Raw genomic sequence first — 23,576 nt, 5'->3', positions numbered from 1 at the left:
CAGGAAAAGGAAACAACTCCAAACAAAAGCCCAAGAGGGTATAAAAACCCACTCCCTACATGTGCTCTCTCTTTTTTCTTCTTCCAGAGCCATCTTTCTGCCTGGCCTTCTTCTTCAATAAACTACAACCTTCTTTCTAAAGCAGTCACCATGTTGTTTATTCCCATGCTGGCTCAGGAATTCTGGGAGTTGAAGTCCACGAGTCATAAAAGAGCCAAGGTTGCTTATCCCTGGCTTGGGCTTTGGTGACCTCTAAGGGGGTAACGCTACACTTCCATCTGTAGAAATAGGGGCCAGGTAGAGGTTGTGAGCAGCAAACTGCCCCTCCAAAGCCTGTGTGCCTCTTCTCTCTACATTATCTCATCCCTTCACATCACCATGGCAATGTGGGAAAATACCCAGGCTGGTACAATGACCTCACCTGCCTGATATCAGCTAGCTTACATCAACAGGATGTTGCAACAAACTGCACCATTTTGGGCCTCTGGCTTTCTATCCTTAAGGATTGGTAAGGAGTTTAACCAATGAAATGCTATTGCTATGCTATTGCCATGTTAAACTTTTGCTATAAAGTTTAAAAAGAATAAACTCTGCGAAGGCGGTCAGCCATATTTGCACCCTGCAATGACTGAGCACTGATTACTACATCCATCCTTCCAAGATCAGTAAAACGAGGACCCAGATTATGCTGACTCTGTAAACCGCTTAGACTAGAGAGAGGGCTGTAAAGCACTACGAAGCGGTATATAAGTCTAAGTGCTATTGCTATTGCTATGGTCCTCCTGGACTACTCCAAGGAGCTTGGGCTGGGAACTGAGGCACAACCCATCCGGGGCTTGCTAGGTTAGAGAACACACACACACACACACACACCGTCCAGTCTTCTTTCCCCTGCCGAAACCCGCCCCAGCTCCTGCGCGCTACCTTTCTAGAGGCCGAGAAGCATCTGCGCCTGGGGCATGCAGTTGCTGGCTATCAACACCGCGGACGCCACCTCCATGGCGTAGTCCTCGCAGTAGTATCTGACCAGCAGGTCGCTGAGTTTGAGCGCGTCCGCGTTCTCCAGGTCCCCTCGGGGGATGTTTTCGTAGCCCGGCCCGACCTGGTAGTCGCGGAGGTTCGCCTTGAACGTCCGGAACTCGTCGTCCGTCAAGTCCCGAAGGACTTTCCTGATGTAGTCGCGGACGCTCAGGGACATGGCGCTGCTTCTGCAAACCCGGGAGGCTGAATTTCGGAAGAAAAAGGCGCCGTGTCCGTGTGCGGGGCCTCAAAACGTGAAGTTTAGGAAGTGGGAGGACTCGATCGAAGTGCGGACGTGGAATGTCACTTTGGCTTCTCGCTTCTGCCAAATCCAACTTCGCCGGTTCGTCCTTTGCCTGTTGCTCACAGAGATCCTTGAGGTTTCGGGGGTGGGGGTGGTGGTCCCGGAGAGTTAAGGATTCAGTCTTGCCATTTGGGCGACGCTTGAATTTTTCAGGATATCTGAGGGCGCGAGTAATTAATATTAGCGCCTCGTTTGGCACCGTGTTGCCTCTTCAGATGCGTGAGGCTACAACCGAAAAATGCACACTGGGCCTCTTATAACTACTAACCAAATAAAATTCTCAACCGCCCTGGCCGTAGAGGATGGGATAAGAGGTGTATTTTCATACATCTGATTGGGTAAAGTAGCTTTAATGTATCTTATTTCTTTTATGGGAAACTTAAAAGTACCAGCTTGGAACTTCAAGGTACTTGGAACAATTCATTACAAAATTTAAAAACCTGGAGAGAGAAAAAAAATCATGCAAACATGTTTCCCTTGGCACAGTGAATGCCCTTAAAAACAGATTTATTAGTGGCGACTCATTTCATAGAGATATAAAATAGACATTTTCTAATTAAGCAGAAAACAATACCCTAATCTAGGAGTTATGAAGGAGAAAACCTCAACTCAACCAACACTGACAGGGAAAGCTACTGCACATGAACAGGAAGTCACACCCACTAGCAACAATAATGTTACCTAATTTGGTAATGAAACATCTGCAAGCAACAAAGCCAAGTTCATAGAGCACCAAGGACAGTTGTAAAGCCATTAGGAAAAAAAACCTAATAACTAATTATAAAACCACTATAAACAAATGAGCACCTCATATAGCAAAACTTATATAAAAGAAGACATCCATAATATAACAGAATACTTACTACCATAATATAACAGAATAACAAGAGTTAGAAGGGAACTTGGAGGTCATCTAGTCCAACCCCTTGCTCAGGCAGGAAACCTATGCCATTCCAGACAAATGGCTGTTTAGTCTTTTCTTAAAAGCCTCCAGTGCCACAGCTTCTGAAGGCAAGCCATTCCACTGGTTAATTGTCCTCACTGTTAGGAAATTTTTCCTTAGTTCTAAGTTGCTTCTTTCCTTGATTAGTTTCCCTCCCTTGTTTTTTGTCTTGTTTTCGGGTGCTTTGGAGAATAGGTTGACCCCCTCTTCTTTGTACAAATATTGAAACACTAGTATCATGTCACTCCTAGTCCTTCTTTTCACTAGATAAACCCAATTCCTGCAGCTGTTCTTCATATGTTTAAGCCTCCAGCCTCCTAATTATCTCTACATCATTTTTATAATATGATGACCAAAATTGGATGCAGTATTCTAAATGTAGTCTTACTAAGGCTTTATAAAGTGGTACTAACACTTCACAAGATCTTGATTCTATCCTTCTGTTAATGCAAGCTAGGATTGCATTCGTTTTTTTGGCTGCTACTCCACACTGCTAGCTCATATTTAAGTGATTGTCCACTAGGATTCCAAGATCCCTCTCAGTCACTGCTGTTAACAAATGTACCTATACATTTGGCTTTTCCTGCCTCAGTGTAAAACGTTACTTTAAACTGAATTTCATTTTGTTCGATAGGGCCCAGTGTTCAAGTAAATAAAAAAAAAATGCTTGTTTAAGGGGATATCTGTTTTAACCAAGAGATAAAGACATATGGTTTACTATAAATAAGGAGGCATCTGTTTTAGCTCTAGATAAGGAAACATATTGTTATCTTAGCTATTACTTATTAAGTAATAAGCTAATTCATTCCATTTTATTGATGATTGGCTACATCTTTAAATTAAAAAACCCTATAAAATAGAGATGAGGAACAGTCCATTGTATCTACCACCCAATGTTACTTTACAATTATGGGCTAAATAAACATATTTTCAAGGCTCCTGCTTTGAGCAGGAGGTTGAAATAGAAGACCTCCAAGATCCCTTCCAGCTCTTAGGAAACATGGTTTGCATTAATGCATAATGCATTAAGACTGAAAATCAGGGTTGTCAGATCTTATATTTTTTCCATCCTGCTCTATGGAGTAGAGAGTTGGTCTCTGACAGAAGGCCACCTGAAGAGACTAGAAGCATTTGAAATGTGGATCTACAGGCAGCTGTTACGTATAAGCTGGCTTGACAAGATCAGAAATGAGGAGGTGGTAATCCACCTGGGAAAGCCAAGGGAAATCATCCAAACAATTAAAAAATGAAAATTAGAATATTTCAGACATGTAATGCGATACCTAGAAAAATACGGCATACTCATTTAATCCTCCAGGGAAAGATTGAAGGCAAATAAGGTCCAGGCAGAAGAAGAACATCATGGCTTCAAAATCTAAGGGTCTGGCTTGGACAAAACTCAGCAGCACTTTTTCATGCGGTTGCTGATAAAAACAGAATCGCCAACGTGATCGCCAACATCAGATAACAGATATAGCACAATAATAATAATGATGCATTTTTGCATTATCAATTAGCCATTAGCCATTAGATGGCACTGTAGGATCCTGGAAAATGAGCTATCAAAGTGGATAATGCCTGCCTGCTCTCTATCATGCCAAATTGTAAAACACTTTATTTCATTGTGGTTTGGTATGAAGACAGCCATGGTTTGTACAATTTAGTATTTTGTGTGAAGCAGACCCTTATGATTTCTCCAAAAACATGGTGTGATAAACTGCATTAGTGCAACATACGCCTCCAACATCTCTACATAATTGTTATTTAAGCTGTTACCTGTTAAACACAACAATACCCAGAAGTCTCAGTCATCATGGTTGGCCAATGTGGATTTAAATCCAGGCTTATGAGGTGACATTTCCAGCAGTTGATAAGCCCTCAGATTGCAATTACTGTGGCTCCTGGAGAGATTTTAGAACTGAATTTGAAATGGTGACCGTGTCACAGTGGATTGCGCAAAAAACTGAGTAATTAGAACTGGAAAGACGTTGAAGTCATAGAAAGCATGCAGAGAAGAGCGACAAAGATGATAAGAATTCTTGAGGCTAAATTGTAAAATGAACAGCCAAAGGAACTATCTTTAGCCTAATGAAGAGAAAGATTGGGGAGACATGATAGCTGTCTTTCAATACCTGAAGGGCCGATGCAGGGAAGAGGGCTTAGATTCATTCTCCATAAATGTCTGTGGAAATTCTCAGTCAGATTGAACAACCATTTCTCTGGGATGATATAAGGACTCCTGCCTTGGGCAGGGTTGGACTAGAAGACCTCCAAAGTTCCTTTCAGCCCTATGATTCTACCGTGTTTCCCCGAAAATAAAACCGGGTCTTATATTAATTCTTATTCCAAAAGATGCATTAAGGCAGTGGTTCTCAACCTTTTTAATGCTGCGACCCCCAACCCATTGTAAGTCGAGGACTACTCAACCGGTTGTAAATTGAGGACTACTCAACTGGTACAGCACCGTTTGCAGAATGGGACTTTTGGTGGGCTCAGCAGGGCAGAGACAGCCTGGACAATTCCTATTGAAAGCCAATAAACTTAGACTCTATTCAAGAGAGTCTATTCTATTGGCTTTCAAAAGCCAATAGAATAAAAGGGAGTAGTACAGCTAAGGAAAAGGAGAAAAAAAATGGCGGACTGCGTTGTTTGGCGACCCCCGTGAAATGGTCGTTCGACCCCAAATGGGGTCCCGACCCACAGGTTGAGAACCACTGCATTAAGGCTTATTTTCCATTTAGGGCTTATATTCGGGAAAATATGGCACTAGATGTGTCCATCTTGCTGACAATCTTACCTGAGGCTTATTTTGGGGGTGGGGCTTATATTACTTGTGGACTTCAACTCCCAGAATTCCTCAGCCAGTGTGCCTGGCTGAGGAATTCTCGGAGTTGAAGTCCACAAGTCATAAAAGGGCCAAGTTTGAAGACCCCTATGCTAGGGCTTGTTTTCTGGTTGGCTCTTATTTTTGGGGAAACCCTGTATAGCAATAGCACTTAGACTTATATACCGCTTCACAGGGCTTTACAGTCCTCTCTAAGCAGTTCACAGAGTCAGCCTATTGCCCCCCAACAATCTGGGTCCTCATTTTACTGACCTCGGAAGGATGGAAGGCTGAGTCAACCTTGAGCCAGTGAGAATCGAACTGCTGGCAGCCGGCAGTCAGCAGAAGTAGCCTGCAGTACTGCATTCTAACCACTGCGCCACCATGGCTCACGGTATGATAGAACCACTCCCCAAAGTCTACAGGTAGTCCTCAATTTATAACCATTTGTTTAGTGCCCATTCGAAGATACAACGGCCCTGAAAAAAATGACATGGTCATTTTTCAGACTTACGGCTGTTGCACCATCCCCACGGTCACATGATCAAAATTCAGACACTTGGCCATTGGCTCATATTTACGACGGCTGCTGTGTCCTGGAGTCACATGATCGCTTTTTGCAACCTTTTGTCAAGTCCACGGGGAGGTTAGACCCACTGAACAACTCTGCTGCTAACTTAACAACTACAGTGATTCATTTTTAACAACTGCGGCAAAACAAATATCGTAAAATGGGGCAAATCTCACTTAACAACTGTCTTGCTTAACAACAGCCATTCTGGCCTCAAATTGCAGTCATAAGTTGAGGACGGCCTGTATTGCCTTACTCTCCGGAAAGTAGAGATAGAAATTTCTAGAAGCTGGATAGCAAGCATCCGGTACCCATTGCAATGACATCCGAATAATAACTAGTACATGACGATATTGTAAAGCAAATACTGCAAATGCCATGATTATCTCAAAGTTGATTTTTCATGAGGCAACTGGGCTTTCTTGTTTGTCTTTGAAGACATTTCGCTTCTCATCCAATAAGCTTCTTCAGCTCTGACTAGATCGTGGGGAATGGAAGGATTTATACTCCTTGCAGACAGCTGGTCATTTGCCTTCTTTTAGAGTCACTGAGGCCACTTGGAGGTTTACCTATGTCCTCAAGGACTCCCTAAAAGAATGCAAATGACCAGCTGTCTGCAAGGAGTATAAATCCTTCCCTTCCCCACCATCTAGTCAGAGCTGAAGAAGCTTCTTGGATAAGAAGCGAAACGTCTTCAAAGAAAAACAAGAAAGTCCAGTTGTCTCTTGAAAAAGCACCTTTTGGGATAACTATGATCTAGATGACTGAGAATCTCCATAGACCAGTGGTGGCGAACCTATGGCACAGGTGCCAGAGGCGGCACTCAGAGCCCTCTCTGTGGGCATGCGCGCTGTCGCCCCAGTCCTTCAGCTGGGTTTTATAAAACCTTTTCGCTTTAGGCCTCCGCTGCCGTGTGCAAAAAAAAAAAAAAAAGATTCAATCAGTCAATTTCAATTTCTTGTGGGAAAAAAAAGATCTTGCAAAGTTGAAATTGATTGACTTGAACTTTTTAGTCCCACACAGTCTGCTGTTACCACCGCAGCCATGCCCACCCAATTGGCCACACCCAGCCAATGGGCCACATCCACCCGGCACTTGACGATGCATAAGTGGGTTTTAGTTTGCAGTTTGGGCACTCGGTCTCTAAAAGGTTCGCCATCACTGCCATAGACAAATGCCATGATAGATGATAGTAGGCAACTCACAGCATTTGTGGGTGACCTCATTACACACGTTTTGCTATTGGCCTGCCCCATCTGTAACTGCCAATGGTGGGGAACCAAGACGTGATTCATCCCCATTTACTGGAAAATGGAAGTGATTTAATTTTGAAACTGCTTCTTCCTCTGAGCAGCTGAAATACAGGCCCAGTTCTCACAACAAGGAGCTGCAAAATAATGCAATGAAATAAATGTATTTATTATAATCTCACCTAACGGTGAGAACATTTAGCCGGTGGAACAAATTGCTTTTGGAAGTTGAGGCTGCCTCATCACTGAAAGCTTTTAAGAAGAGAGTGGACAACCATTTATCAGAAATAGTATAGGCGACTTGTGAGAGCAGGGGGTTGGACTAGAAGACCTCCAAGATCCCTTCCAACTCCGTTACTGTTACTGGAATAATAGGTAAACCTGTGTATGAGTACAGGGCACCTGAATGGTGCATATGAGCAGATGAATATTTGAATTATAAAAAGGACTATTGGCATTATTTTAAACTAGAAAGGAAAGGGGTTAATAATAATAATGATAAAGTTGGAAGGGACCTTGGAGGTCATCTAGTCCAACCCCCTGCTCAGGCAGGAAACCCTATACAATTTCGGACAAATGGTTGTCCAGTTTCTTCTTAAAAACTTCCAGTGTTGGCACATTCACCGCTTCTGGAGCCAGGTTGTTCCACTGGTTAATTGTTCTAACTGTCAGGAAGTTTCTCCTTAGTTCTAGGTTGCTTTTCTTTTTGGTTAGTTTCCACCATTGCTTCTTGTCCTGCCTTCAGGCGCTTTGGAAAATAGCTTGACTCCCTCTTCTTTGTGGCAGCCCCTGAGATATTGGAACACTACTATCATGTCCCCCCTCGTCCTTCTCTTCATTAAACTAGACATACCCAATTCCAGCAATCATTCCTTATATGTTTTAGCCTCCAGTCCCCTAATCATCTTTGTTGCTCTTCTCTGTACTCTTTCTAGAGTCTCAACATCTTTTTTACATCGTGGTGACCAAAACTGGATGCAGTATTCCACGTATTGGGTTGGTCTCCCAACAACCAGATAATTTCCACCCTGTAACTCAATACATCACCATGCCTCTATTTCAGATTCATTCACCTTGTCAAAAAAAAAAAAAACCACCCCAAAAAACTAAATTCTGAAACCTGGTCAAAATTTCTGTCTATCACATCTTATACCAAACAAAATCAAGGCAGAGATATTTTGAGTTTCTTTCTCGTTTTTCTTCTTTCTCATAAGTGTTTTTTGAAACTCTTCATGCTTCATTCATTTCTTCCTTGTTCCCAGGGCCTGGCCTACATCCCATCCCTGTATGGATTGGGAAAACTCGCAGAGCCACCTCGCCATGGCTGTCTCTAGGTGAGGATTCAGTCTTCAGACATGCGTCTTCCTTCTACACTCATGATGCAAGACAGTCTCCCCATCATTTCCTGTAAACCAGGTCTGTTCATCGGCCATCCAACTGAATTGCTCATCCCATCGTTGGGCACCTACTCAATTTCCTCCAGTTATTACCCATCCTCCCACATCGAGTTATGAACTAGTAGTCCCTCGGCAATGTCATTGGCTAGGAAACTGGATAGCTTCCTTCCCCAGCTGTTCTGAGTACTCAGAAATCCAAAGGGCTGTCTTCCAATGGAACAGGGTCGGGATTTTCCCAGTACAACGCATACAATTCATTCCTCAAGGGCTCTTGGAAATCTGAGCAAATAGAAGGGTGCCCCCCAAACCCTAAGCATTCCAAGAATGTGTCTGGTGGGGTAAGAAGTGACCTTACCATACCAATAGTCACCTCTACCTTGCCCTATTGAGAGATGTACGTAGAAAATTGGATGCCGTTCTAGACGTCCGGGAACTATGATGTATCATTGAGCTATATATAGGAAGACCTGGGGCGGAACCAAGAACTGCTCACTTGCCTTCTGCATCTATCCTGGGATAGTCAATGATCTTTCAGTCCTGACAACTTGCTCTGCCTTGAATCATCTTCTGCTCTAGTAAGAATCCTTTTCCTTTCCTTTCCTCTCCCTTTTCCTTTTCCTTTCCTTTCCTTTCCTTTCCTTTCCTCTCCCTTTCCCTTTCCCTTCCCTTCCCTTCCCTCCCCTCCCCTCACCCCCTCCCCTCTCCTCTCCTCTCCTCCCCTCCCCTCTCCTTTCTTTCCCTTCCCTTCCCTCCTCTCCTTTCTTTCCCTTCTCTCCCCTCCCTTCCCCTCTCTTCCCCTCTCCTTCCCTCCCCTTCTCTCCCCTCCCTTCCCCTCTCCTCCCCTCTCCTTCTCTCCCCTTCCTTCCCCTTTCCTTTCCTTTCCTTTCCTTTCCTTTCCCTCCCTCCCTCCCTCCCTCCCTTCCCCTTCCTTCCTTCCTTCCTTCCTTCCTTCCTTCCTTCCTTCCTTCCTTCCTTCCTTCCTTCCTTCCTTCCTTCCTTCCTTTTGCCTTATCATAAGGTCCTGGTCCTTGTTTTGAATTCTCATGCTGTGTTGGGCAAAGATGGTTGGGTGGCCTCTATGCCTGCCATTCTCTCTCAGTTCTAGGAATTAGACAGCGGCAAACCTCTTCTGAAAATGTTGTCTAGAAAACTGCAGGGCTTTGTCCATGCAGTCACCAGGAATCAAGGCTGAGCTGAAGACTAAATTTAAAAATAAAAATGCACCTTTTACAAATGCTTGAGGGAAATATAGAAGTACGTCAAATTTTGCAGTGGATAGCTCTTGTTAAACAGTCCAGTAGAGCAGAGAAGAGTAAGGTCCATTAAGAAGAGGAGCAGCAATCAGTAGATCATTTCTTTGTAGATAAGAAGGTCTATCAAGCATGAAGGATTTCTTTCTTTCTTTCTTTCTTTCTTTCTTTCTTTCTTTCTTTCTTTCTTTCTTTCTTTCTTTCTTTCTCCTTCCTTCCTTCCTTCCTTCCTTTCTCTTTCTTTCTTTCTTTCTTTCTTTGTTTCTTTCTTTCTTTCTTTCTTTCTTTCTTTCCTTCCTCTTTCTTTCTTTCTTTCTTTCTTTCTTTCTTTCTTTCTTTCTTTCTTTCTTTCTCTTTCCTTCCTTCCCTTTTTTCTTTCTTTCTTTCTTTCTTTCTTTCTTTCTTTCTTTCTTTCTTTCTTTCTTTCTTTCTTTCTCAAATTTATTTGCCGCCTATCTTGTGATTCAGGTGGCTCTGAGCAGCTTCAACCCTATTCAATCCTTGGTTTAGGATAATGTATGAAGCAGTTTGTTGTTTGGCTTGTGTTATAAAACGTTTGAGTTCCACAGGGTTTTTCCTTGATTACAAAAACAAAATTCATTGCCATTTTATTTTTTGTTTAAGTTGCATTCTTAAGTCAAATACACTGAGATCATGCAAAGAAACCCCTGAAATGGGTATGATGTAGCTCAGCATAATGCAAGCATAGGTAAATCATAATTATATATTGTATACTACAACCCATATGATTTTCAAATCTCTGGATGGTTGTTTTTTCCACTATGCTAAGATTTTCTCTAACTTGCTGCTATCAGTAACTAAATTCATCTACATAAAAGCTTGTTGACCTAGCTAGCCAATATATTATAGAAACTAGAATGGAAGGCAGAATAGCAGAAACTGGTAGAATTTCTACAATACGTTAATAATTAATGTGTTGTTGTATTTTTTGGTAAGGGGTCTCACACAGATATTAATTAGGTGTAAAGTGGATTGCGATTTTCTTTCTTTTTTAAAATGAGTTCTTAACCAAAATAAATTGAAAGACTTTCAGAAAGAAAACTTTAACATATACACAATATTCTGTGTTAAACAAAATTCCCTTTGATATACAAATGATCTTTTCTGCGTGAGAACTATGAATGCTGTATGTTAATATATTTTACAAAAAGAGTATTGTAAGGCATATTTTAAAATATGTGGCAACTTGGATTTTAGGGACGCGATAAAATGATTAGAATGTTTAATTGTGTCTAAATATAAATTCACGCCCCGATACGAAGCTCCATTCAAACGTGTAACTTTCTGGGGATCTTCAAGCAACTATGCCTGCTTCCTTTATTTTCTTTGAAGAACAGGAAAAGAAGGAAGGAAGGGAGGGAGGGAGGGAGGGAGGGAGGGAGGGAGGAAGGGAAGGAGGGAGAGAGGGAGGGAGGGAGGGGGGGAAAGAAAGATAAAAAAAAGAAAAAGAAAGAAAAGACGAAAGAAAGAAAGAAAAAATCAGAAAAGATAGAAGAGTTCCTCACATAAATTCTATGTTTTGAATTTACCATACCATGCAGTGGAAAACACTACTAGTTCAGCCACATAGATGCAGACTATATTAAAATGCATCCATATATTTCTGAGACTGAACAGAAAGAAGAGGCGGGCATCTCGCTAAATGAAGGAGCTGTTTTTCAGCTGTCACAGTGGTATTACCTTCTGAACTATATATAGAGCACTTCCACCCTCCCTGCAAACAGCAGCTGCTTTGCAGACTTAGCATTCCTCTCTTGCTTAAGGCAGACCAGACCAAGTCAGTTTCTTGTACAATGAAAGCAACCACTGCACAAAAGGAAAGCTGTCTGGAAAGCAAGTTAAGTCTGTCTCCCCAAAGTCAGAGGGCTGGGCCCATTGGAGTATGTAGGGTTTAGTAGACTTAAAATAACTCGGTGAGTAGTATTTTTGGTCCTCCACCAGCCACTCTTTCTCTTTATCCTGCCATACAAGTTTTTCTAGGTCTAGTACAGTGGTGGTGAACCTATGACACAGGTGCCAGAGGCAGCACTCACACCCCTCTCTGTGGGCACACATGCCGTTGTCCCAGCTTGCTTCCCCCCGTGACCTCTTCCTCTCCAGCAGCCCCCCTGAAGGAGAGTCACTCCTGAGCGTGGCCCACATGGAGTAGCGCAGCCACGGATATGGCAGCCAGGCAGCGTAGACAAGAATCTGCCTCACCCCCCATCGTGCAGGCACTGCTGGGCGCTGTTGGGCTGCCTGGGCGATCTGCGTCAGGCCCTGGAGGCATTGAATGGTCCTGTGGGCAGGCGGGGTGGGGGATGGGGGGGCAGAGCAGGGCTGGGGCAGGGGGTGGAATGGGGGCGGGACCAGTTTTTGGGCACTCGGTCTCTAAAAGGTTCGCCATCACTGGTCTAGGACATGGCTTGATCTGTCTTCCAGAAGTTTGGTCAATCTATGTTCAGAAAAATCCCAAGTAACAGGTCACCAAAAAAGTGGAGGTATCACAAGGATCATCCATGGTGATCTCAGCTCCCACACATCACACAGTTCTATGTGATGATGGGCAGATCTGGAACAGAGAACATTTGGGAGGACCAAGTGATCAAGATCTTAAATAAGTTCTGCCTTGAGTTCTGTGAAAATCTTTTCAGATCCCCCATTTTAGCCGTACTCCCCCAATCTGGCCCTCTATAAAGGGATTCTAGGAGTTGAAGTCAAAGACTGCAGATCACACTGTGTGTGTGTGTGTGTGTGTGTGTGCGCATGAATGGGACAGCACAGTCACCAAGTAAAGGAAGCTGCTTTGAATTGATGGGAGCCCTGCCACAAAGCTGCTCTTGGCTATCTCAATTTATTGTAAGGGAACCATGTACAGTCGGCCCTCAACGTACCACAGTTCATTTAGTAGTCAAAGTTAACACTGAAAAAAGTGCCTTATGGTTGTATTTTACCCTTATGACCATTGCGGTATCCCTACGGTCACATGATCAAAATTCATACGCTTGACAACCGATTCATATTTATGATGATTGCAGTGTCCCGGGGTCATGTGATCACTTTTTGCGCCCTTCTGACAAGCAAAGTCAACGGGGAAGCTAGATTCATTGAACAACCATGTCACCAATTTAACAACTGCAGTGATTCACTTAAAATCACTGTGGATGGAAAGGTTGTAAAATGGGGCGAAATTCACTTCACAAATGTCTCGCTTAGCGACAGAAATGTTGGGCGTCGAGGATTACCTGTACTGGGAATCATTTAGGCCATGGTGGCGAACCTATGGCACGGGTGCCAGAGGTGGCACTCAGAGCCCTCTCTGTGGGCACGCGTGCCGTCGCCCCAGTCCTAGGCCTTCAGCTGGGTTTTATAAAACCTTTTTGCTTTAGGCCTCCGCTGCCATGTGCAAAAAAAAAAAAAAAACAAAGGTTCAATCAATCAGTCAATTTCAATTTCTTGCAGGAAAAAAAAGGATCTTGCAAAGTTGGAATTGATTGATTGAACTTTTTAGTCCCACCAAGTCTGCTGTTACCACTGCAACCACGCCCGCCCAATGGGCCACACCCACCCAATGGGCCACACCCACTTGGCACCTGATGATGCATAAGTGGGTTTTGGGTTGCATTTTGGGCACTCAGTCTCTAAAAGGTTCGTCATCAGTGATTTAGGCAGTTTGATTCACCATGAGCCATGGCTGAATCTTCCATTCCTGACATGACATCTTTCCGATGCTAGGATTATTTTTCCTTCATGGCAGTTTTCTTTAAAGTTGTGTGTACTCACATTTAACCGGCAGGAGCAAAGATTTGTGTGTGCCCAGACCTTTTTTGAGGCACCAGAAATATATCTAATTATTTTTATACTGATAAGCCACGGAATTAGAACCTTGATGATCTTCTGAACCTGGAGCTGGATAGAAGGGAAGCATAATTTTGCTTGGGTCAATAATAGCCACTGAAAGCTTGTAGCGCAACCCTTTTCTCACAACAAGAACGTCATGTCAAGGGGGGAAACCAACCTGGCCCCATCCATCAGTCACAGGAGAAGCAGCTGCAGCAGAGTTTACATCAAGCTCCTTGACAGAAAGAGAGCTCTACTGCAACAGTTGTGACTTGACCTCTGCTTGTAAGAAAGGCACATTCTACCTTATCTACTGACTTAATGCTAAGGGCATTGCAATGTCTGCTAAGTCATTTTTTATTAACAGCCAATATATATGTTTCTAAAATTTATTTTTGTTTATTTTGTCCCTATTTTCTATTGTGAACACACTACTGAGAATTGATTTTCCTCAGGGTTTGCTTGAAACAGTTCTACACAGTCGTGGGATTCAAATATGGGAACAACCGGTTCTCTGTGTGGATGCCGCTTCCAGAAGTCCATTCTGGGCCTGGGCAACAAAAAAGTAGCTACCAGTTCGGCCGAACTGGTACGAACTGACTGAATCCCACCACTGGTTTTACACTATCCTTCAATTTTTAACTTCCAGGCTACTCAACTGCTTTGAAACTCGTTGAATTAGGTACTCAACGCATTTTGATATTAAAATTTAGTCCCGGTACTCATTGTCTGTTTGGTACTCAACATACAAACTAGAACTTGCCGGTGTCGGCTGCCTTGTGACGCACTACGTTATTTCTTATGGGAAAAATTTGTTTAGTACTCATCGTTTTTGGTATTCAACTTGCCTCCCAGAACCAATTAACGTTGAGTACCAAGGTACCATTGTAATGCTATCTACCTTAAGCAAATAACTATAGCTTTCCTGCACAAATGATCTCTTATGAAAAAGAGGAGGAGGAGGAGGAGGAGGAGGAAGAGGAGGAGGAGGAAATATTAGGAAAATGACATTGACTTGGACATTCAAATTTTACAGATTTGATAGGCAGATAATGTTTGTGGAACTGTCTGTAGACACAATATAATATATAAAGGTTGAATATGGTTAGGGCTGCCATATCCCAAGATGGCAGTGAAGAAATTCAGAAAACTAATCCACTGCTGTCATTCTGGTAGCTTCCCAGAATTAATAGCACTAATATCATCGTCTTCATTAGCCCTAACAGAACGCCCTCTTTAGAGAAGGAATTAAGGAATGTGAATCCAATAGAAATCTGGGGATAAGGAAAAAGAGTGGCTGGTGGAGGATCAAAAATATTACTTACTATTTTAAGTCTACTAAACCCTACATTTCTTGAAAGTCAACAATGGGAATGACTGAAGAGGGGGGATAGTTTAAATAAAGGCAGCATTTCTTTCATTGTCCTTAGCTTAGCCATTCATTTTGAATGCACAAATATGCTGTCTAAGGCAGGGCTTTTCAACCTTTTCACCCATTGTACCACTTTTAGGATATGGCAATATCCGAGTACCACCAGTCGCCTAGCAAGGTGTCAAAAACTTGATGACCCAAAAAAAAAAAGGAAAAAAGTGATAAAGTACAGGTGGTCCTTGACTTACAACAGTTCGCTTAGTGACTGTTCGAAGTTACGATAGCACTGAAAAAAGTGCCCCCCAAGCCACAGCCGAGCAAGACACCTGCCTGCCCGCCCGGTGGTGCTCTTCCTCCTGTCCGAGGTTTTCATTGTTATGAGCATTTCTGTTGAGGATTGGCAGCGGGGGTGGGGTGGGGGGGTGTTTGGTTTTTATTCCCCCTCATCTGCTGGGTGGTTGCAGCAGGTTTTGGTCACTTCACATGACCCTGGGACACTGTGACCATCATAAATATGAATCAGTTGCCAAGCATCTGAATGTAAATCACAAGACCCTGGAGATGCTGCAACATTCCAGCTGATCGGTGCTTCTTCAGGGCTCAGCAGAAGCGCCAGGATCAGCACCGAGCTCCAGCTGGAGCCTGTCACTGATCCTGGCGCTTCCTCTGAGCCCTGACAGCCCTGCAGCTCCAGCCATCTCTCGCTCAGGCTTGTGCGGTGTTGCCACTGGTTCAGCTCATTCCCCTCCCCCACTACCACTTTTCTAAGATGGTCGCGTACCAACTGCCAGGTGCCAATGTACCACAGGTAGTACCTGTACCACTGGTTGAAAAGCCCTGGTTTAATTTAAAGAGGGATGAAACCCAGAATGGGCTTGTTCCTGGCTACGTGATTCTGGGATGAAGATATGGCCGCCAACTCTGTTGATGGAGCTGTTACTCAGAAATGTTCTCAGCTTCTTCTGATAAACCTCTGGTGTTTGTGCATTGCTATTTTTCTTTAAGGAGGGAAAGTACAGAAGAGCGAATGGTGCAAGACAAGGCCGAGATTTGGGGGAGCTGGAAGGTCATTTGACCTAGGTTTCATGCTAAAAGGGAACCACAAAGCTAGAGACTTCCTTTAAAAATTTATAAAAAATATTAAAAGCATATATCATCTTACTGGAAGATGTGCTTCCCCTCTTTTGATTATAATTTCATAACTTTAATTTTGGCCAGTGACCTCAAAAGCTTGAGGAGATCCAATTTTTGGAGAAGGCCTGGAACTAGGACAACTTGGTGTTATAACTACCAGATCTAGGATGCATCTAGTTCCTGATGACCATTAGATGGAAGCCTCAAAGAGGAGCTGAAAACACTTTCCTGTCCCCTAATGGTCATTTGGATATTTGCAGGCCAGTTTTGATAGCCCTACTCTCTTTGGAAGCCTAGGTATCATTTTCCTCAAACCAAACATCCTCTACTCTTGTATTCCAACAGGAATACATAAGATGGGTGGGGGCAAAATAATAATAACGATAATGATAACGGTAACGATAACGATAACAATGGATGATGATAATAATGATAATGATGATGATGATGATGATGATGATGATAATAATAATAATAATAATAATAATAATAATAATAATAATAATAATAAAGTTTTCAGACAAATGGCTGTCCAATCTCTTCTTAAAGACTTCCAGTGCTGGAGCATTCACAGCTTCTGGAGGCAGGTTGTTCCACTGATTAATTGTTCTAACTGTCAGGAAGTTTCTCCTTAGTTCTAGGTTGCTTCTCTCCTTGGTTAGTTTCCATCCGTTGCTTCTTGTTCTGTCTTCAGGTGCTTTGGAAAATAGCTTGACTCCCTCTTTTTTGTGGCAGCCCCTGAGATATTGGAACACTGCTATCATGTCCCCCCTCGTCCTTCTCTTCATTAAACTAGACCAGGGGTAGGCAACCTTGGCTCTTTTATGACTCGTGGACTTCAACTCCCAGAATTCCTGAGCCAGCCATGCTGAGGGGAAAGGAAGAGGTTTCCAAGCTGAGCTATGCTGGCTCAGGAATTCTGGGAGTTGAAGTCCACGAGTCACAAAAGAGCCAAGGTTGCCTACCCCTGCACTAGACATACCCAATTCCAGCAACTGTTCCTTATAAGTTTTAGCCTCCAGCCCCCTAATCATCTTTGTTGCTCTTCTCTGTACTCTTACACATTATTATAATTTTCTACATCTTTCTCAGTAGGGGGCAGCATAGTTAACATTGCCTAATTTCTGTGGAGATTCTCAGTCATCCAGATCATGGTTATCCCAAAGGTGCTTTTTCAAAAGGCAGTTGGACTCCCTTCGTTTTCCCTTGAAGACATTTCGCTTCTCATTCAAGAAGCTTCTTCAGTTGTCAGGAAAATTGCAGGGACATAACCATGGGATCATCATGAATTGAGCCCTTTATTCATATTTCTGAATTTGGTGTTTCTTGTACTCCAGAAAATAAGGGGACCCTGCTGGTTTGATGGGGGCAATAGAGGGAGACTAAGCAAATCAGATTCTGATTTCATATTGTCCATCTTGGTTGCCAGGTCCTGTCTCTCCATCATCACCATGTCCAGCTCCCAACAACAACTCATGCAAGGCATGCACCAGGACCTCAGCTGCCCTGTCTGTCTCAAGCTCTTCCAGTCTCCTGTGACAACAGAGTGCGGGCACACTTTCTGCCAGGCCTGCTTGGCCCGGGTGGCCACTGAAGAGTCTGAGGGCAAAGCTTCTCCCTCGTGTCCCACTTGCCAAGCCGTCACCAAGGTGGAGCAGCTGCGGATCAACCAGCAGATGGAGCATTTGGTGGAGTCCTTCCGACAGGTGCCTCGCGATCACTGCGAAGAGCACCTCGACCCGCTCAGTGTCTACTGTGAACAGGACCGGCAGGTGATCTGCGGGGTGTGCGCCTCACTCGGCAAGCACAAGGGACACAACATCATTACCGCTGCTGAGGCCCACCAGAGGATGAAGGTAAGAGTCTGAGATCAAACACAGTCCTAGGAGCTGGGAGTCTTGTTCTGCTCCTTGTTCCTCTGTCGGTGCCAGTCTGACAGGCACCTCTGACTTGTATTCAGTCAGGCCATTTGTCAACCCAGCAAGAACAGGCCACGGTGGGATTGCAAGTGAGGATCTTGCCGGTTAGAGAAATACCAAGGATCGAACTTGGTACCATTCCTGCAAGATTAAGGTGACCAACTGTTCCTTTAGGGAGGACAGTCCTCCTTTTTTAAGTTCTGTCCTCCCTCGAAAAGTGTCCTCCTACATGTCCTCCTTTTCGATATTTGAAGGGCTTTTTTTTTCTCATAGAACGCTAAGAACAGTGTTCCGGCACCTTTTTTTTGATGGTTTTTTTCCAACTTTTGCATGAGCTGTGCTACTCCCCCTATTGGTTTTCAAAAACCAATAGGAATTCTGCTGAACGCGCCAAAACACCAAGCTGGCAAACTTTGCACATGTAAGTTGTCTGCTGCGAAGGCGAATTGGTAGGAACTTCGCACCCCTCCCTGCTTTCCAACTACACCATCTCCTAGTTAGTCCCAAAGATACCTGGAAGAGACTGGAACGGTGATGCCATGGTGATTTTCTCTTGATCTTCAGCCCTGCTAGGGCAATAATAGCTACGGGCGCAAGAAGCAGGGGCAGTGGGGCTGCTGCGGGCAGGGGTGTGAGGGACGGCGGTGGCCAGGTGGGCGGTGATGCTGATGGGGCGGCTACAGGTGGGGTATGTTGATGACGGACTGCCCCCTGGGGGCGGAGCCATCACAGCTGGTGCTTTGGGAGCCGCAGGGCCCGTTCTACACTGCAGGGCAGCAGTGCTGGCGGGGCGGCTGCGGGTGCGGCATGTAAGCATAATTACAATATAAAATGTTATTGTTATAAGTGTTTTTTATTATGCATTTATCATAATAAATGAGTTCTTGGTTGCTGCTTGGAATAAGGCGGCATCGGGGGCGTTAGACCGGATCGCGCCTTTGCGACCTCTCCGTGATTGTGGATCCCGGAGGGCACCTTGGTTTACCGAAGAGCTACGGGAGATGAAGCGTCAGAAGAGACGTCTAGAGCAATGCTGGAGGGCTAGTAACTCTGAACCCGACCGGACACTTTTAAGAGCCTATATTAGGACTTATTTAGTGGCGATACAAGGCAAGGCAAAATGTTCACATTTTTCCGCACTTATTGCGTCTGCAGAATCTCAGCCCGCCGCCCTGTATAGGGTGACCCGTTCTCTACTTAACGTTCGGGAAGCCGGGGAGCCCTTACAGGGTAGGGCGGAAGAATTTGTGCAGTTTCTATCAGACAAAATCGCTCGGATTCAGACAGACCTAGGCTCCGATTGGGCAGGGCCTTCTGAGATGACCAGGGCAGGTCTTAGCCCAGTTTTATGGGATGAATTTGAGTCTGTGACCGCTGAGGATGTTGACAGAGCGGTGGGAGCGATGAGCGCCTCCACTTGTTTACTGGACCCGTGTCCTTCCTGGTTGGTCTCGGCCGCCAAGGAGATGACACGAGGCTGGCTCCAGGTGTTGATCAATGCTTCGTTGAGGGAGGGTCTTTCCCGCAACCCTTGAAGGAAGCGGTTGTGAGGCCCCTTCTCAAGAAGCCTACCCTGGACCCGGCTGATTTAAATAACTTCCGTCCAGTCTCCAATCTCCCCTTTTTGGGGAAGGTTGTAGAGAGAGTGGTGGCGCTCCAGCTCCGACGGTCTCTGGATGAAGCGGATTACCTAGACCCTTTTCAATCTGGCTTCAGGCCCGGCTTCAGCAAAGAAACTGCTTTGGTCATGCTGATGGATGATCTCTGGCGGGCCCGAGACAGGGGTTATTCCTCTGTCTTGGTGCTACTTGACCTCTCAGCGGCTTTTGATACCATCGATCATGGTATCCTTTTGCGATGACTTGGAGGGGTGGGAGTGGGAGGCACCGTTTTACGGTGGTTCTCCTCCTAACTCTCTGGCCGATTGCAATCAGTACTGGTGGGGGGGCAGAGGTCAACCCTGAAGCCCCTTGAATGCAGGGTCTGCAGGGGTCGGTCCTCTCCCCCCTCCTATTTAACATTTACATGAAGCCGCTGGGTGAGATCATCAGACAGCACGGGGTGAGGTTTCATCAGTATGCTGATGATACCCAGCTATATATCTCTTCCCCGAGCTCTCTCAGTGAAGCGGCTGATGTGATGGGCTGTTGCCTTGAAGCCGTGAGGGTCTGGATAGGGGTTAACAGACTTAGGCTCAATCCTGACAAGACCGAGTGGCTTTGGATGTTGCCTCCCAAGGATCATGTTAACTGTCCAGTGTTGACTCTTGCGGGGGAAAATATACCCCCTTCGGAGCGGGTTCGCAACTTGTGTGTCCTCCTTGATCCACAGCTGAAATTGGAACATCACTTGATGGCTGTGGCTGGGAGGACCTTTGCACAAGTTCGTCTCTTGCACCAGTTGCGACCCTACCTGGACTGGAAGGCTCTCCTTACAGTCACTCATGCCCTTGTCACCTCACGCCTGGACTACTGCAACGCGCTCTACATGGGGCTACCCTTGAAAAGTATTCGGAGACTACAGTTGATCCAGAATGCAGCCACGCGAGTGATAGTGGGTGCTATCCTCCGCGAGCTGCACTGGTTGCCTATTGGTCTCCGGGTCCAATTCAAGGTGTTGGTTATTACCTTTAAAGTTCTATATGGCTCAGGGCCAGGCTATTTGCAAGACTGCCTACTACCTCATAGTTCCCTTTGTCCGGTTAGATCCCACAGGCTGGGCCTCCTTTAGGTCCCGTCGGCCAAGCAGTGCCATTTGGCGGGGCCGCGGGGGAGGGCTTTCTCTGTGATGGCACCCACGTCTTGGAACCAGCTCCCCCCGGAGATTAGGACCGCTCCCACCCTGTTGGTTTTCTGCAAGCTGCTTAAGACCTGGCTTTTCCGGTAGGCCTGGGGTTTATAAAATCTGACCCCTGGATGAATGTTACTGTATTGTTTGTCTTGTTAAGTTATATTGTGTTTTTATTGTTAGCCGCCCGAGTCCTGCGGGAGTGGGGTGGTCTATAAATGTTAATAAATAAATTTTAATAAAGAAATATTATGGCGTATTCTGTATTATTGTTGCAATGAATAAAATGTTTATTTTATTTACAATATTTTTTCTTCAATTTATTTGTGTCCTCCTTTTCATTGTAAAAAAGTTGGTCACCTTATGCAAGATACATGTTCTCCCTCTGAGCTAAAGCCTTTGTCCTGAAGTATGGATGGGCATGTTATTTATGGATTCTACCAAGTTAAGACATTTTATGGAAATGTATGGGAAAAATATATTAGCTGCCAATAAGCTTCTAGGGCAGAGGTAGGCAACCCAAAACACTCAAAGAGCCACTTGAACCAGTTTCCCACCAAAAACAAAATACCGGGAGCCGCAAAACCCTTTTGATATCTAAAATGAAGATAACACTGCATATATCCTTTTTTATCTTTATTATAGGGGTGTGTGTGTGTGTGTGTGTGTGTGTGTGAGAGAGAGAGAGAGAGAGAGAGAGAGAGAGAGAGAGTGTTTGTGTATGTGTGTGTGTGTACACACACACACACACACACACATTAAAAATAAAAGTAAAAATATGACTCTTGGGAATATCCATACTATTAAAACAATGATCACCGAGAGAATGCTTTAAGAGAATAAAATTACATACACACAAAGGTAAAAAAAGGATATATGCAGTGTTATCTTCATTTTAGATGTCAAAAGGGTCTCTCTCTCTCTGTCTCTCTCCCTCCCTCCCTCTCTGCCCTTGGTCTGCCACTCCTCTTCCCCCACTCTCTTTCTTTCTCTCTCTTTCCTCTCTCTCTCCCCCTCCCTCTCTCTCTCTCTTTCTCTCTCTCTCTTTCTCCCCCCCCCATCTGCTGCTCACCTGGCAAGCTTCAAGTTGTTCTCCAACAATCTCAGGGGTAGTCAACCTCGTCTCTTTTATGACTCATGGACTTCAACTCCCAGAATTCCTGAGTCAGCCTAGCTGGGCTAGCTAGCTCTCTCCTGCCCTTCCTGTTTCCTGCAGAGACGCAGCAAAGGGAGGAGCTCCGCCTAGAAAGCTTTTCAGCTCCTCGGAGAACAATGTGAGTGCACTCTCTTTTACACACACACACACACACACACACACAGAGAGAGAGAGAGAGAGAGAGAGAGAGAGAGAGGCAGGGAAGCGCAATTGCGTCTCTCTGTCTCTGTCTCTCTCTGCAAAGGCAGAGGAGGCTGGGAGCCACAGGGGAAGGCTCAAAGAGCCGCATGCGGCTCCGGAGCCGCAGGTTGCCGACCTGTGTTCTAGGGCAACTAAGGTATGGTCGTCACCTACGAAGTCCTGCACAGGTAGATTTACAACCTCAATTGAGCCCAAAGTTTCCATTGCAAGGCAGCTGTTAGGTGAGTTTTGCCAGATTTTATGACTTTTTTGCCTTGTTTGTTAAGCAAATCATTGCAGTTGTTAAGTGAATCATGTGGTCATTAAGCAACTCTGGCTTTCCCGTTGACTCTGCTTGTCATAAGCTGGCTAGGTAGGTTACAAATGGCGATCATGTCATCCCTGGACAACGCAGCTGTCATAAACACAGGCCAGTTGCCCAGTGCCTGAATTTTGACCAGCCTTGTTTCAAACGTGTTTGCTACTCTTGAGTCATGTTAGCAAAGCTCATCTGGATGGATGGGTGGGTGGATGGATGGATGAGTGGGTGGGTGTGTGTATGTATGTATGTATACATGTATGCATGTGTGGGTGGATGGATAAATGTATGTATGTATGTACTATATGTATGTAGTATGTATGTATAATGGGTAGGTGGGTGGGTGGATGGATAAATGTATGTATGGATGTATAGATGAATGGGAGGATGGGTGGATGGATATATGTATGTATGTATGCATGTGCGCGCGGGTGGATGGATGGATAAATGTATTTATGGATGGATGAATAGATAGGTGGGTGGATGGATAAATGTATGTATGTATGTGTGGGTGGGTGGATAAATGTATGTATGTATGTACTGTATGTATGTATAATGGGTAGGTGGATGGGTGGATGGATAAATGTATGTATGTATGTATGCATGTATATATGTGTGGGTGGGTGGATGGATGGATAAATGTATGTATGTATGGATGAATGGATAGGTGGGTGGATGGATAAATGTATGTATGTATGCATGTATGTATGTGTGGGTGGGTGGATGGATAAATGTATGTGTGTATAGATGTGTATGTATGTATGTGTGGGTGGGTGGGTGGGTAGGTGAGTTGATGGATAAATGTATGTGTTCTGGCCCATATAGCTCTATGGCCCATATAGCTCTATGGCCCAGCTCTATGTTGGAAGGTCTGGCAGTTATTGGGTTAAATGCTAGGTATGTGGATGGGTCAGTGGGAGGAGTTCCAAAGGTCTTTGGGAGACTTCCTGGACACAAGCCACATGGGAATCTCTTTGTCTGTAACAAGCATGGGCCATGGAGGTCATAGAATAGCCTCAGTCATTATAAAGATGGTGTGAAGAGCAATAACATTTTCTTACCTAAGGAAAGGATCTGAAAGATGAACAAACATGTATTTCCAGCAGCACCAATCTCAACGTGAACGCAAATAATCTTTCTCATTAAAATACATTTGTTTATTATAAGATCGTTTCTTTTGAGTTAACTATCTGACTGGATTTGAAATATAACGCTTCAAATTTGTGTCAGAATAGTAAGAAAATGTTTAAATAATTTGTGCCATCTTTTGAAAGCAAATAGTAAATTGGCAAAGTTTAATTCTCCCCTCA

The 23,576-nt window shown here is 44.5% G+C and overlaps 2 protein-coding genes across 2 annotated transcripts in view; one reads left to right on the top strand and one right to left on the bottom strand.

Moving 5' to 3' along the window:
* Positions 1–743: 743 nt before the first annotated feature.
* PYDC1 (pyrin domain containing 1) lies at positions 744–1,510 on the bottom strand. The gene has a single exon (XM_039330222.1). The coding sequence runs from the start codon at positions 1,196–1,198 to the stop codon at positions 929–931; it is 270 nt and encodes an 89-aa protein (XP_039186156.1). The 5' UTR covers positions 1,199–1,510; the 3' UTR covers positions 744–928.
* Positions 1,511–8,664: 7,154 nt separating this feature from the next.
* Positions 8,665–23,576, top strand: part of TRIM72 (tripartite motif containing 72) — a 29,826-nt gene continuing 14,914 nt past the window's right edge. The window contains exons 1-2 of the mRNA XM_039330461.1: positions 8,665–8,884; positions 17,335–17,761. Coding sequence (XP_039186395.1) covers positions 17,357–17,761 — 405 coding nt within the window. The 5' untranslated portion in view covers positions 8,665–8,884; positions 17,335–17,356. The remainder of the gene's footprint in view (positions 8,885–17,334; positions 17,762–23,576) is intronic.

This window comes from Crotalus tigris, unplaced genomic scaffold, assembly GCF_016545835.1.
Source record: "Crotalus tigris isolate CLP2741 ecotype Arizona unplaced genomic scaffold, ASM1654583v1 scf7180000024427.8105951120:4207309, whole genome shotgun sequence".
Classification (NCBI taxonomy): Eukaryota; Metazoa; Chordata; class Lepidosauria; order Squamata; family Viperidae; genus Crotalus; species Crotalus tigris.
Note: the sequence above shows the minus strand (reverse complement) of the source record. Positions and strands in the feature narration are given on the sequence as shown.

What these genes read in the sequence shown, in the direction of transcription:
- PYDC1 (XM_039330222.1), bottom strand. Translation starts at nt 1,198, where the DNA reads ATGTCCCTGAGCGTCCGCGACTACATCAGGAAAGTCCTTCGGGACTTG.